This window comes from Trifolium pratense, linkage group LG2 (genome assembly GCF_020283565.1).
Source record: "Trifolium pratense cultivar HEN17-A07 linkage group LG2, ARS_RC_1.1, whole genome shotgun sequence".
Taxonomy (NCBI): domain Eukaryota; kingdom Viridiplantae; phylum Streptophyta; class Magnoliopsida; order Fabales; family Fabaceae; genus Trifolium; species Trifolium pratense.
In genome coordinates this window covers 5,513,870-5,529,391 of record NC_060060.1, presented here as the reverse complement: position 1 = coordinate 5,529,391, position 15,522 = coordinate 5,513,870, and the positions used below count along the sequence as shown (strand labels likewise).

General features: G+C 34.4%; 1 protein-coding gene across 1 annotated transcript; it reads right to left on the bottom strand.

Annotated features, from left to right (window-relative positions):
- Positions 1-3,509: 3,509 nt before the first annotated feature.
- On the bottom strand, positions 3,510-10,015 carry LOC123906536 (potassium transporter 8-like). Its single transcript, XM_045956467.1, has 8 exons — positions 9,411-10,015; positions 8,837-9,326; positions 8,396-8,449; positions 6,404-6,664; positions 5,976-6,028; positions 5,391-5,514; positions 5,042-5,296; positions 3,510-4,726 (listed from the first exon to the last, which is right to left on the bottom strand). The coding sequence occupies exons 1-8, from the start codon at positions 9,447-9,449 to the stop codon at positions 3,657-3,659; spliced, it is 2,346 nt and encodes a 781-aa protein (XP_045812423.1). The 5' UTR covers positions 9,450-10,015; the 3' UTR covers positions 3,510-3,656.
- Between the last annotated feature and the right edge of the window lie 5,507 nt (positions 10,016-15,522).

The following is a 15,522-nucleotide window of genomic DNA, read 5'->3' as shown; positions in this document are numbered from 1 at the left end:
TGGTTACGTGATGGTGATTTAAATACAAAGTTTTTTCATGCTGCATCTACATCTAAGCGAAAGGTAAATCGCGTTAATTCTTTGTTGGATTCTGCTGGCAACGTGGTTACAAAGGAGAATGAGTTATGTGAGATAGCCCGTGATTATTTTGTTGACATCTTCAATAAACAAAATAGCATTATTTATCCTGTCATCAACATTATTGATCACTCTATATCCTTGGAAGATAATACTATGTTGGTAGCACCTTTTACTATGGAAGAATTCAGGGATGCCATGTTCTCTATGCAACCAGATAAATGTCCAGGACCTGATGGATTTAATCCGGGTTTCTTTCAACATTTCTGGCATCTGTGTGGTCAAGACATCTTTGATGAATGTTGTAAATGGCTTACCACAGGTTCTTTCCCTTCTACACTAACTTTGACAAACATTGCTCTCATTCCTAAAGGGGATTCACAAGTATCTATGAAAGATTGGCGCCCTATCTCTCTTTGCAATGTTATCTACAAATTGGTGGCAAAAGTCTTGGCGAACAGGTTGAAGCCTATTTTAAGTAAGTGTATTTCTGATAATCAATCTGCTTTTGTCCCTGGTCGATCTATCCTGGATAATGCGATGGTAGCTATAGAGGTGGTGCACTATATGAAATCAAAGTTAAGAGGTAAAGTAGGAGGCATAGCTCTTAAACTCGATATTAGCAAAGCCTATGATAGGATTGATTGGGATTATCTTCGCGGAGTTATGCTAAAGATGGGTTTCTGTACACAATGGCTAACGTGGATTATGATGTGTGTAGAAACAGTTGACTATTCCATCCTTGTGAATGACAAAGTGGCTGGGCCGATTACTCCTAGCAGAGGTCTTCGACAAGGAGATCCGCTTTCACCTTATCTTTTTATTATTTGTGCAGAAGGGCTCACAGCTCTTATCAGACAGGCAGAGGCTCGTGGTGACATACACGGCGTTAAAATATGTCGGAATGCTCCTATTGTTTCTCATTTGTTATTTGCAGATGACTGCTTCTTATTTTTCAGAGCTAATATTAATGAAGCTGAGGCAATGAAAAATATTTTAAATACTTACGAAGCAGCGTCAGGACAATCTATAAACTTTCAAAAATCAGAAATCTTCTGTAGCCGAAACGTTTCAGGTGATATCCAAAACTCTGTTGCTACGTGTCTTGGAGTACATGCTGTCCTGGGTACTGGAAAATATCTAGGATTACCTTCGATGATTGGACGTAGTAAGAAATCTATTTTCAGCTTCATTAAAGATAGAGTGTGGAAGAAGATAAACTCTTGGAGTAGCAAAACTCTTTCTAAGGCAGGGCGTGAAGTTCTCATCAAATCTGTTCTTCAGTCTATACCGACATACTTCATGAGCATTTTTACAATCCCTTCCTCGCTTTGTGATGAAATTGAAAAAATGATGAATTCTTTCTGGTGGGGTCATTCAGGTGTTCGTAATAAAGGTATTCATTGGATGTCGTGGGAAAAACTATCTATGCATAAAAGTGATGGTGGGATGGGTTTTAAAAGTCTCCCTGCATTCAATCTCGCTATGTTGGGCAAGCAAGGATGGCGAGTGATGTCCAATCCGAATATACTTATCTCCAAAATCTACAAAGCTAGATATTTTCCTCATTGTGACTTCTTTGATTCTAAGGTGGGTCATAATCCTAGTTTTGTTTGGAGAAGTATTTGCAATTCTAAATTCATTCTTAAAGCAGGTAGTCGTTGGCGGATAGGAAGTGGTAAAGATATTCCTTTATTGAACGAAAATTGGTTATATGATGCTTCAGCTGTGAGCCTTCAACAAACCAATGTGCTTCTTGATGCTAGACTTACAGTGGCTGATATCATTATTCAGGATGAGAAGTGTTGGAATATGCCCCTTATAACATCAATTTTTGAGCCAAACTGTGTAACGAAAATTCTTGATACTCCTTTATATAAATCAGTGGTAGATGATATGCGTATTTGGCGTGTGGAGAAAAATGGTATGTATTCTGTTAGAAGTGCTTATCGCCTTTGTGTTCAAGAATTACTAGATACTTCGCATTTAAAGGTGAACGGTGCTTGGGTTTTGCTCTGGAAAATTAAAGTCCCTCCGCGTGTTAAAAATCTGTTGTGGCGCATATGTCGTCGATGTATTCCAACTCGTGTTAATCTTCGTAGCAGAGGAGTAAATTGTATTGATACTTGCCCTTTATGCAACGAACACGAAGAAGATAGTTACCATATATTTTTTGACTGTCCAAGTAGCAGGAATGTGTGGAGTATGTGTACCTTCTATCCAATAATAGTAGCAGCAATGCAAAATGGGTATGATGCTGCTGAATTGATATTTCACCTGCTGCAGCAAATTAATGAGGAGGATGCTTCTCTTTTGGCGTGTGTTATATGGAGTATTTGGAAGCAAAGAAATAATATTATTTGGAATAATGTTACCGACGCGCAAAATTTTGTTTTTTCACGTGCAAATATTACTCTACATGATTGGCGGGTTGTGCACACAGCTAGGACTGGTGTGAAGAACCAGCAGGTGCGACACGAGAGTAGGTGGAAAAAACCTTCTAGCGGGCGGATGAAATGCAACATTGATGCTTCCTTTTCATCTCTAAACAATAGAGTTGGTATTGGTGTTTGTATCCGAGATGAGTTTGGCGCTTATGTGTTGGCTAAATATGAACAATTTACACCTTTATGTGATGTTCGTTTTGGTGAAGCTCTCGGTTTACTTTCAGCTCTCAATTGGGTTCACGAGTTAAACTTAGGACCAGTTGATTTTGAGCTCGACTCAAAGATAGTGGTGGATAGTTTTCGTTCAAATAAGTGTGATGCTACTGAGCTCGGTGATATTATTTCACATTGTAAACAGCTATTCTCTAATTATTACAACAACTCTAGTGTTGAGTTTATTAGGCGACAAGCCAATGAGGTTGCTCATAGTTTAGCTAAGGCGGCCACATATGCAGCTAGTCCCCGTATTTTGGTTGATATACCAAATTGTATTGAACACCTATTGATCAATGAAATGCTATAAGTTCATTTTCTTCAAAAAAAAAACTAAGATATTTTTTGGAAAAATAACCATTCGTGATCCATTCGTGAGATTTGGTTCGCGATAAATAGCATTTAACTAAGATATATATATTCAAGATTTTAAAAAATTCAAAGGAATTACATGATAGAAGATCATATACTATTTTAATTACCCTTTTAATCGATTTTAAAAATATTTTATAATTTCTTCAATTGAAACACCATAGCATGACATTGTTACAAAAGTTGAATATGTTGGTGCGCGCGCGCACACACATAGTATATCTTGCCGCGTTTGATATTTGCTACATTGTCTATTAACCCCTTCCTTTTTCAGAGTTTTCTCCTCTTCATTCAAAATACTTCAGTATCAACATTTCATATTCATGGTAATAAAATGAGCTTGATATTGAGGGAATTAATCCCTACTACCTTATCTATGTACCAAGAAAATACAAAACATAACAAAAGGTGGGTAACATTTTACTGATAAAAAGAAGCTTGGACACTTAGTGTCACTGTCACTATACAAAATGCTACCATTTATCATGTATAGATCACTAGATACAAAACTAGAACTATATAGCTAATATACGATTAACCAAAAACTCATACATGATAGATCATACCTACCTCTAAGGTAGATGCATGAGGTAAACTTAAAGCATAAGTTGGTCCTCTAGAGTTTCTTCTTAAGAAATCATAACCATAATTAATAGCAACTTTTTTCATCCAACTTGATCCTCTTTTTGCTCTCACATATGAGTGACTCATTATAAATGCCATTCCTGCTTCCTTTGCTTCCATTAGTTCAAGCAACTCTTCCCTTGTTTCCATATCCATCCGCGGACTATCCGGCACAACAAACCTCACTCTCTTCTTCACTTTTTCCGGTGACTTAACTTCCTTCAACTCCGAAGTTCCTTCTATTTGAGAATTATTATCTTGATCATTATTGTCTTGATCGTCTTCCGAAATCCTTACGCCTTCTAAGTTTGACGATGAAGTTCCAACAACTGTCATCTTAGTATCATCTTCAAAATTTCCTAATCCTAGTCCGTACTCAGAAGTATCGGATCGGATAAATTCGGCTATACTGCATATAAGATCTTTCTCAAACTCCATATCATCCTTGTGAAAGTCACGGTAGCCATACCGTGCTATACACCTATAAAGGCGATATTCCTTTGGACCGATTCTACCAACTAAGAATCTTTCTCGAGGTGCAACGTGCGGTACCGGGACAGATTTGACGCAGAGGAAGATTACAACTTGATGAAAAGCAGGAAGATTGGTAACAAAATGAGAGAAAATAGCCGGGATGCCAGATACAAGCTCGGTGTGTATTAGGCCGATACCTTTAACCCTTACGATTCCTAGAGTCGGGCCTAAACCAAGGAGCCAATTGATAGGGACCTTATTTTGAACATCGAACTCATACTTCTTAATTGTGCCATAGTGCCACACATACATGATAATAAGAAAGATGAGTGAGAGGGCAACAGGGACCCAAGCCCCTTCAAGGAACTTGATGAGGGATGCAGAGAAGTAGAGTGCTTCAATGGAGCCGAAGAACAGTATAAAGCAAATAGCTAGCCAAACACTTTTGTGCCAACATAAGACTATAACCAGAGACATCAGGCATGTGGTTACCAGCATAACAGTTATGACAGCCAAACCTGTTTATGAAAAGAAAAAAATCATTTAATCATTATTATACACCAAAAATATGCTTAAAATCTATGAAACATTGACACCCACAGACACCGAACACGACACTTAAGAAAATAGAAGTGATTGAGTGTAACTGCATGTATCAGTGTTGTGTCAAACACTGGACACTACTTCAATTTGAAGTGTCGGTGCAGCATAGCTTAAGACAGTCGATCACCCCAAAGGCGAAAACATAAAATAATATAAACACATCAATGTAGTCACAGTTTTGAGATGCAATTAGATTAACAACTTGTGAAATTATTCCATGATGTAGTTACCTGCTGCATTTCCCATTCGTTTGGTATCTCGAAACCCGATTGTAACAGCCAGGCAAAGAAGCATCAAACTCCAGTTGATCTCAGGAATGTAAATCTGGCCATGTATTTTCGATGATGTGTGAACGATTTTGACTTTGGGGAAGCACCCTAAAGAAGAACACTGTTTGATTATTGAGAATGTTCCGGTGATGATAGCTTGACTTCCAACCACAGCTTGAAGTATGGCTATTGCAAGAACAGGCCATCTAAGTTTTACTAAAAAAAGAGAAAAAGAAAAGTAAGATATACAGCTAAATAAACAAAAACCGTTCTTTGAATGTGCGCGTAGAGAATATCACAGAGGACCTACCTGGTACAGACACATAAAACCCGATTCTATAGTCACTTTCAAGGGAATGATGCTTGGAAAGATATGCAGCTTGTCCCATATATGCTAGGATCAAAGAAGGGTATACCAAGAAAGTGAAAGCAATCTGCAGGCAAACAACTTTTTGTTAAAACAGTCGATTATTTTCTATTTCTACAAATTGTTGAGAATTGTTTTATTTTGAAGAAGGTAAAAGCAACTTCAAGAAGTAAAAGATTTATTCGTAGTTTTTCATATGTATCTCTTCACTGGTGAATGCATCAGATGCACACATTGTATGTGCGTGTTTGCTTATGTGCATATCAAAGTTACTTTGACAATTTCTTATGATTTAGTGCATGTTGGGATTGACGGTGGTTTTGGCAGAATCAGAGTTGGCCACCACGATTTTGACAAAAGCTATGTACATTTTGTAGCTTCGCATAATCAAGGTGTCACCATAATTTCACCAATCTCACCACCAATTCAAACAGGCACTATGAATGACAATTCATCATTTTCCAACCAATATTCACTCATAATTTATAACTCAAAGTGCCAAATAAAAGGCTTCATTTATTTGTGTACCTGAATAGACAGTTGATTAAAGTGTCCTAAATCAGCATACATAGCTTCCGAGCCTGCAACATAGAGCCAACAATATCAGATAAAGATGACACGAATGTCAAGCATACAGGAACACATTTTCCTTAACATAAGCTCAATTTGGATAAACACACTAACTAAGCGCCTATCATAGAAGTGTTTATGTATATGTTATTTCTATAACAAAAGATAAAATAAAGTTAAACTGTTTTCATTAAGCTATAAAAGGTTTTCATGAATTATCCTGGAGAACTTATGGAAATAAACTGAAAAAAACTTATGGACGTATTGTAAGCTACTGAAAAAAACTTATGGACATTTGTTTCCGTAAGTTCTCTCAAACAGTCTCACAAGTTTTTATGCCATTACATAAGCTCAAATAAGTCATCTAAACTGACAATACTCCATACCTGTTATACATAATAGAATCCCTCCCAACGACATCCAACCTCCCCATTGAGTCTTTTTCAGAAATTTGAACATGTAGTATGGGGAGAGAGCTTCATAAACATGTGGATTCCAGTGGATTATATTATAAAGACCGATAGCACTGATGCATATTAGCCAGGTCAACACAACTGGTGCGAAAAGGCATCCAACGCGGTGTGTGCCATAATGTTGCAGGGCGAATAAAAATATCAGTATTATACAAGCAACTGGAACCTCCACATCTGCATAACCAAAATACACCAAAGTAACAATGAGAACACGAGAAAATATTCAAAAATGAGAAATCTTCTAACTTTAGTGTTTGTTGTGGAATGTATACTTAATTAAGCGCTTATAGCATAATCCCAAGAATAGTTCATGTACAAAAATGTAAAGGAAAACATTAACTATTGGGCATGTTTGGATAAAAAACTTAATTAAGCGCTTACAGCTTAACGCCTTATCATATAAGCGTGTGTGTATAAGCTATTTCTGTAACAGGAAATATATTAAAGTCAAAAAATTTCATATAAGTTATAAGATGTTTGCATAAGATATCCTTCCTGGAGAACATATGGAAATAAACTGAAAACAACTTATGGACATATGTGTTAAGTTGTTTCCATAAGCTCTCTCAAACAGTCTCTTGAAGTCATTGTTGTTATTAACAGTGATTCAAATGACTTTTCTATAAAACAACAGAATAATAATCATGCAGATTTCAAACTCGCAAATGAAAAAGTTAGGTGAATATATAAAAAGTGCAATTGGGATGACTTCATGCATAGTATTTGAACAACTACATGTTTTTTGAAGTTGACAGAATTAGGCCATATTATATAATCATTATTATTTAGAAATCAAAGTAAGATTGCACACACTGTGCGTGACTAATCTAATAGTGGCAAACCTAATTTTTTATTCAATCAAGGACTTTTCCAGATTAATCCACAGGGATTTATTGCATGAAGTCTCATCCAAATCACAGTGTTTATTAACTTATAATCTAATGAAAGGTTAACTTTATAAAGGAACTTACTTTTTCAATTTAATACTTGATCTTCTGATTACTAAGAAACTTTTCATCTTAGCCACATGTTTTATTATTCTAATCAATTTACTCTCATCGGCTACATGTTTTAGCAGAAAAGGAAATGGTTACTTTTAAAATCGATTCTCCATTTTCTTCCACTAATTTAAATAGCATGCAATAGGTAACATGAAAAGGAAATGGTTAAAAATAAGATTTTATTCATGCATTAAACAAATCCATTCTATTACCAAATCAAACTTTTAATTTTATTATCTTTGATTATCTTTACAGCATATATGCCATTGATTAAGACAAATGCAATGTAACATTTAACAAGATATACAAACAATGAGAATTATTCTAAACTTGTAAATTATTGTGAGAACATATTCCTAAGAATTGTTCATGATACCAAACATTTTGATAACTACTAATCATCAAAGTTGGATTTTGTAAAGCAAATCAAATAGTTTAATCAGCAATTGTAAGCTACATGTAGTATAATAAAAAAAAAGTTGATGATTGAATAAAGAACTCCAAGTTGTGTATTAAAAAATTGGATAGCTTTTTCCAATTGACTCAGATTATCCAAAAGGCCTATTTCTTAGAAACAAATACCCCACATAGTAATTAAGCTTAAACTTCATAGAATAGAAGATAGATTATCACTATTTCATTAAAATAAATGTTTTAAAAATTGAAGCAGACAATTCAACCGATTGAACCTTGAACCGGTGATTAACTACGGTTCGGTTATTTTAGTGGTTTGATTGTGGTTTTGTCCTGTTTTGAGGGGTTTAAACTTTAAACCATGAGCGGCCTAGTTTCGATCTCTGGTTCGGTTTTTAAAACATTGATTAAAAATTTGAAGAAGAAATGGAAGCAAAAAGAGAATTTGAAAACAAAAAATAGTTTTTTATTTCTTAAAGAAGGAACTTACATTTGTGCTGTTCTTTAGACATGGAAAGCTCTAAACCTGAAATAGCAGAAAAAACTGCAAAAAAGGAAAAGTCACAAAAGTGAGTCACCACCATACCAAGATCCAATATGTTCACTATTTCAAATTAAATCACAAACTACAAGTTTGGATTGTCGGCGAATTTAGCGGAATTACAGTGAATCACCCTGATTTTTACATAAGCTATACTTTGTAGATATGTGTGCCACCGTGATTTGACACACTCATCGTAAGTCCAAACATGCAAAAAAGTGTACATTTGGATGATGAGTTTGCAAAATCACGATGGCACCGTGATTTTGTTGAAACTCAAAGGTATAACTTTTGTCAAAATCATGGAGGCTCGCCGTGATTCCACCAATTTCACCGCCAATCTAAACATGCACAAACTATTATTGCATCAAAATCACAACAAAAAAATACCAGAAATTGCTGGTGTCAGCACACCATCACCAATAACCATGCATGTTCCAATCAAAGCAAGAACAAGAAGTACTTTTTGAAGCACTCTATGTTTCTCCAACAAAGATTTCAAACTTGACCCAACATTTTTCTTATTAATTTCAATAGTTTCATCCATTGTGTACTGTGTTAAATCCTCATCTGCAAGCTGAGTATTAGGCATCAAACTCACACGAGCATGTCTACATAACAAAGAGTACAAAGCAAAAGTCCCTCCTTCACCATTATCATCAGCTCTCAACACAATGAACACATATTTAAGAAGAGGAATCAATGTTAATGTCCAAAACACAAAAGACAATACACCGAAGATTTCTTCATTTGTATCTGAATGTTTAATATCTTCAGCAAAAGTGCTTTTGTAAACATAAAGTGGTGAAGTGCTTAAATCTCCATACACAACTCCTAAACTTTGATAAGCTAAAACCAACACATGCTTCCATGATTCCTCCTACAAACAAAAAGGGTCACATAATTACTAAAAAAGCAAAGATTTTTTCATACAGACATAAACACAAACATGTTTCATACTTACCTTAATTGGGTTTTTGTGAATCACAGACTCAAGATCCATGATGAGATTTTTTATTTCTTAGAACTAGAAAGAAACCATTTTTATATGACCCTTTATGAATTAACACAAAACCCAATTGTTATAACAAGTTCAAAAGAAACAAAAACCGAAATTTAAGAGAAAAAAGTGGCTTTTTTTGTTAATGGTACAGTGTGTGGGTTACATATGTAAATGTAATGTAACTGTTAACTTTTCTTCTACCTTTTTTTTTTAATATTATAATTTATAAATTATAAAAAAGGAAAAATAAAAGTGTGTATTAGGGGAAAAGTGGCTGAACAAAAGAGGGACAAATGAAGACAAAAGAAGAAGAAACATGAAACAGAACAAACAAGAGAGTTAGGAGAATGGTGGTGTGACGAGGTAAGGTTGTTGTTGTTGGTGAAGAAGCTTTTGAGAAATGAAGATTATTAGAATAATAATGAGTGGATGGTTGAGTGTATGTTTTGTGTGCTTGTGTGTGTATGTGTGAGAGAGAGGAGGGAGAGATTTAGAGAGAGAGAGGAGGAAGAAAGGTGTTTGTTGGTATGTGAATGATGGTGGTTAAGGTGTGAGGTTTTTAGTTGAGTGTGTGTTTGGTTTAATTTTAAGTTTTATAAGTAACTTTTATTTGGCATAAATTACAAGCTTTTAAGTTTTTAAGTTACGGAGAGAAAGTGAATTTAGATATCTTAAATAAAATTTCAGATAAGAGGGTGAATTGGATTGAGATTTTAAAAAACTATTTTGGTAAAAAAAAATTGAATATTTTAAAAGACTTTTTGAGATTATATTGATTTTGTGAGATTTTAGGGGGGTGTATTGGATTGAGATTTCAAAAGACTATTTTGGCAAAAAAATCTCGAAGATTTTAAAAGACTTTGTGAGATTATATTGATTTTGTGAGATTTTAGGGGGGTGTATTGGATTGAGATTTCAAAAGACTATTTTGGCAAAAAAATCTCGAGGATTTTAAAAGACTTTGTGAGATTATATTGATTTTGTGAGATTTTAGGGGGGGTGTATTGGATTGAGATTTCAAAAGACTATTTTGGCAAAAAAATCTCGAAGATTTTAAAAGATTTTGTGAGATTATATTGATTTTGTGAGATTTTAGGGGGGTGTATTGGATTGAGATTTTAAAAGACTATTTTGGCAAAAAAATCTCGAAGATTTTAAAAAACTTTGTGAGATTATATTGATTTTGTGAGATTGAACGTAATTGGAATAAAAGTTTTAACATTGAATTGGTCCACCCGTAAGACTTTTGGTTTTATTAAACATTTGGCTAAGGTTCGGTTTTTTGCTCATGCTTATGAAAAAAAATTCGGTTAGGACGGGAGAACTCACCTTGTGTGTCCCACATATTCCCCAATGGAGATTAGTCATCGCTAACGACGGTGGTAATTTCGTACCAATATCTTAATAATCGAAAAATAAAAAATTGCAACACTCAATAACTGATCAAACTCGTTTGATAATGTCAACCATCCACCGATTTCAAATCAAACGGCTCTGATCAATTACTACATAAAGTGCTGCAATTTTTATTTTTTTTGGTTACCATGATATTGACAAGAAGTTTCCACCGCCGTTAGCAATGATTAATCTCCGTCGGGGAACTTGTAGGGCACACAGGGTGAGTTCTCCCCTTCCGACCGATTTTTTTATAACATGAGCCAAAAATCGAACATCTGACCACATCATTAAGAGGACCAAGACATTTATCATTTGGATCAATCGATCAAAATTATTTTATTATGACAATTACTAAAAATATTTGTAACATCATATATAATATAAAACTGATAATTAACATATACTAGTATGTATGCATCCTTGTACCCAAAAAAAAAAGTTATGTATACATCTTTGTCAGAAAAGAAAATATGTATGTATCCTCTTATGTTACAAAGTTATTTTGAATAAATAATAAATAATTGTTTGCTTGTTGGGTTGTTGTTTATAAAATGATTTTTTGTGATTTTTGAGATTCTATAAGGAATATATTGGGGTGATGAAAGAAATATGATGGAGAACAGTTGTACTATTAGACATGTGTGTATGAGGATATGAACAATCTTTGAGGGAATTGTGGGTCACGAGGTAAGTGAAAGAAAAGGTGTCCTCATCCATACCATTCCAATTCCATGCTGAGTCTGAGAGGGAGCATTAACAATCTCCATCCAAACACAGCACACTGTAGTAATTGAGAGGTCTTGCACACTTGGAGTTACAATCACCTAACACTGACTAGTGACCACTTCTTGAAACTGACTTATTCATTTCATTCATTTAATATCTTTATCACCTTCTTACTCCATCTCACAGTTTGATTGTTGTGAGACAAAACTGAAACCACTTATTGTTAGAACTGACCCTTAAATTAGATTAAGCGGTCCAATAGATCGAATACTAGTGGTAAAAACCAAAAACAAAAATTCTTCTTTGAATTATACATTTTAAAAAATATTAGTTGAAAAGTATTGATCAATTAATAATTAAATATAAACTAAGAATATTATTGAACTTTGAAAACAAATTTAAAAAGGAACAAAAATGTTCCCATAAAAAAATTAGGCCCAAAACAAAAAGCTAAACTCTATGCAGGGTATATCAAGCCTTATAACATCATGTAGCAACAACTTAACTCCCTCCAAATAGAGGAATGAACAAATTAAACTCTAAGGGCCCGTTTGGTGCGCAGGATAGGATTGAGACATGATAGGATAAAAAGTTAGATAAGGATAGGATATGATAGCGACAGGATAACACTTATCCTATCATGTGTTTGACGCACACATGATAAAAACTAGGATACCAGCTTATTAACACACCATTATGTAAACCAAGATTCTTGTGTTAAACTAGTGCAATCTGCAACCATACCAGCTTTCATTCTCTCCGCATCAATAATTTGCTAATTACTATCCCAAGTCCAAGCTATTCAAAGGTAATATTTGCCCAGAATTCCATCATATACCACATCGTTAAAATAAAGTACATAATAGGACATTGATCAATTCTAACGAAGATTTGTTAAAAAAACAGAGCAATATTAAAACAAACAAAGGGTGTATTAAAAACCTAGAAAAATTGAGTGACAAAGAGGCAGAGACATGAGGAAAAAAAGTGAGAACAAAATAAAAATTGGGAACACTGGAGGCTTTGACCATGAAAAAATTGGGAACATAAACAAATAAATCGGGAATACGAGCAAATAAATTGCAACAAAAAAAATTAGGAATACAAACAAATTAAATTGCAAAACGTTAGATGAAACAGAGGAGCAACGTGAACATGCATATGAGAGAGGAAGAAGGAAAGTCGATGGGAGAGAGGAAGAATGAAGGAGTGGTGGGGGAGAGGCTGGAGGACCGATGGTTGGAATTGCAGGAAGTTGGAGATGGAGACGGGAAAGGATGTGTAGGAAGAAAAGTTAAGCGTGATTTTACTTTTCCTCCGCGTGTTAGGTTTCGATTCTTCTTTCCGGTTGCTAACCCACCTAAAACTAAGGCTTTGTTTGGATTGGTGGTATGAGATGGAATGGAGTGGTATGTGGTGGTATGAAGTGAAGTTCCATTGTTTGGATTCTTTAAAAATGAATGGAATGGAGTGGTATGTGATGGTATGGATTCCATCCCATTCCATCATTTTCTCTTATTTTTCTTCCCCTCCAATTTGGGGTGTATGGGATGGAATACAAAATGTCCAAACAATGGAATACATTTTATGCTCCATTCCATCCCGCTCCGCTCCATTCCATCTTATTCCATTCCGCTCCATTCCGTTATGTACCATCAATCCAAACATAGCCTAAGGATTAAAATAACAAAGAGCCAACAGGATAGAATTAGTGATAGGTTTAATTTATCCTTTCCTTTTGGTGTACCAAACAATAGATTTAAACAGGATATGATAGTATTATCATATCCTGTCTCCTTATCATGTGCACCAAACGGGCCCTAAAAGAGTAAGAATGAGTAATATTAGTATTGAATTTGTTACCATGTTAATCTTCCTATAAATATGAACTAAGCGCAGTTTTCAATCTCTGCCGCGCTAAAGGCACAATTGTTGGACCATTCTATAAATGAATGATGATTGTCATATTATTCAGACATAAGTTGAACGTCAATTCCTTGAGTCACACTCTACTAAAACTTAACAAAAGTCATGTCTATTTGGCATTGCTTGGCCTCTCTAATTAATCAAAGGCTTGATTTGAGTTCATATACATCCATTTTGAACATAACCAGTGCTGGATGGAACCCTAAGTGCAGAATCACAATAACTGCTGCAGTTATAAATATCTTCAATAGTACTTGGTAAAGCAGGAATAACTTAAGGTTCAAAAATATTAAGCCAAACTTGACTTCTATCATATCTCAAATCATTGCTTCAGTTTCTTTAACTGGTAACTGCCTTACTTTGTCTTCTAACTCATCTATTACTAATTTTAGTATCTTGAAATTTTTTAAAATCAACATACATCATGTTAGGCCCCCTAAGATCATTGAGGTTTTGTGGCAACCGCCTATGTTTGGTTGGTATAAATGTAACACAGATGGAGCTTCATTGGGTAATCCTGGTATTGCTGCTTGTTCTGGTATTTTTAGAAACCATAGAGGTGAAATGGTTAGTTGCTTTTCCAAGCATTTGGGGTTGGCTAATGCTTTGTTTGCGGAAGTAATGGGGGTCATTCTTGCTATTGAGCATGCATATGCTCAGAATTGGTTTCATCTTTGGATAGAAAGTGATTCTAAACTAGTCTCCTTGACCTTTAAATCTCCGAATATCATTCCTTGAAAACTAAAGAACAGATGGATGAACTGTATATACATGACTAGAAACATGAGCTTCATTATATCTCACATCTATAGGGAGGGGAATCATTGTGCAGACAAGCTTGCTAATCTCGGATTATCTTTGCAAGGTTTCACATGGTGGGCATCTGCTCCGGTTGAAATTAGGGAAGATTTAACTAGAAATAAGTTAGGTTTTCCTTATTTTAGATGTTGCTAGCTAGTTGTTTTGTTTCCTTTGTTGAGGGTTTAGGCTTGGTCCCCCTCTTCACTTTTTATTTTTATCTATGATATTTGAAGTTTAAAAAAAAAAAGAATGATAAGATACATAGAAATTTAAATTTGTAAGACTGTGGAATTTGAGTTCTACCTAAATAACCATCTGCTTTTGTAGTAATTATCACAACGAACACATGAATGATGAATATAACAATTAACAAACCACGTAGGTACGTATAGAACAAAGTATTTAAATTCTATACGTAAAATGTGTTACACGTGGCATGAACATTTTTCACATTAATCTTCAAGAAACCTCGAGAAAGTTTTACCCTTCACTTCACCACCAAAAAATCCCACAAGCAATTTGTGAAGAAAGTTACGTGTGAGTGTGATAGAACCACACACACGTCTTTGTGTGGCTTAATTATTTGTCACAATCATTTGTTTGCTACTTGCTCAAATATTATAATTATAATTTTAATATTAATTATTATTGACCACAAGGGTCCCATTAAGAATACTTTTCTAGGTATTATTGTATATATATATATTACTAGTTTGTGTATTTTAAGCAACCTAATGTAAACATAATCAACAAGTTTATATTAAGACATAAAATGAAACAACCCCACCACCATTCTTCTTATACCAACTCCAATTAAAGTTTTTGGGCAAGATTGCTTTAGTGATTGCTTTTTTCTGATCAATCAATTTTTTAGCTATGTGTGTTAAGGAGCTATCAATTTTTTAGTGAAATGGAGGTAATTATAATAATTAATTATAAGAGATTTAGGAGATGAGATAAGAAGAGTATGGCTTCTTATAGTATATTATTATAAAGTGGGAGATAAGTGAAAGTGACATAATGAATGGGATTTCACTCTCATCTGAGGAGGGTTATTTGTGAATGTGGAAAAAACTTTTTTTTTTCCGTATAATCCTATGATTTTTAAGAGAATAATTTTATCGTAATTTATGATTTAATCAGAAGATAAATAAAATCTGGTCAAGAATTTTAATTAGGACTTGAGATTCTTATAACAAATTAGTTTTTATATGAAGTTTAT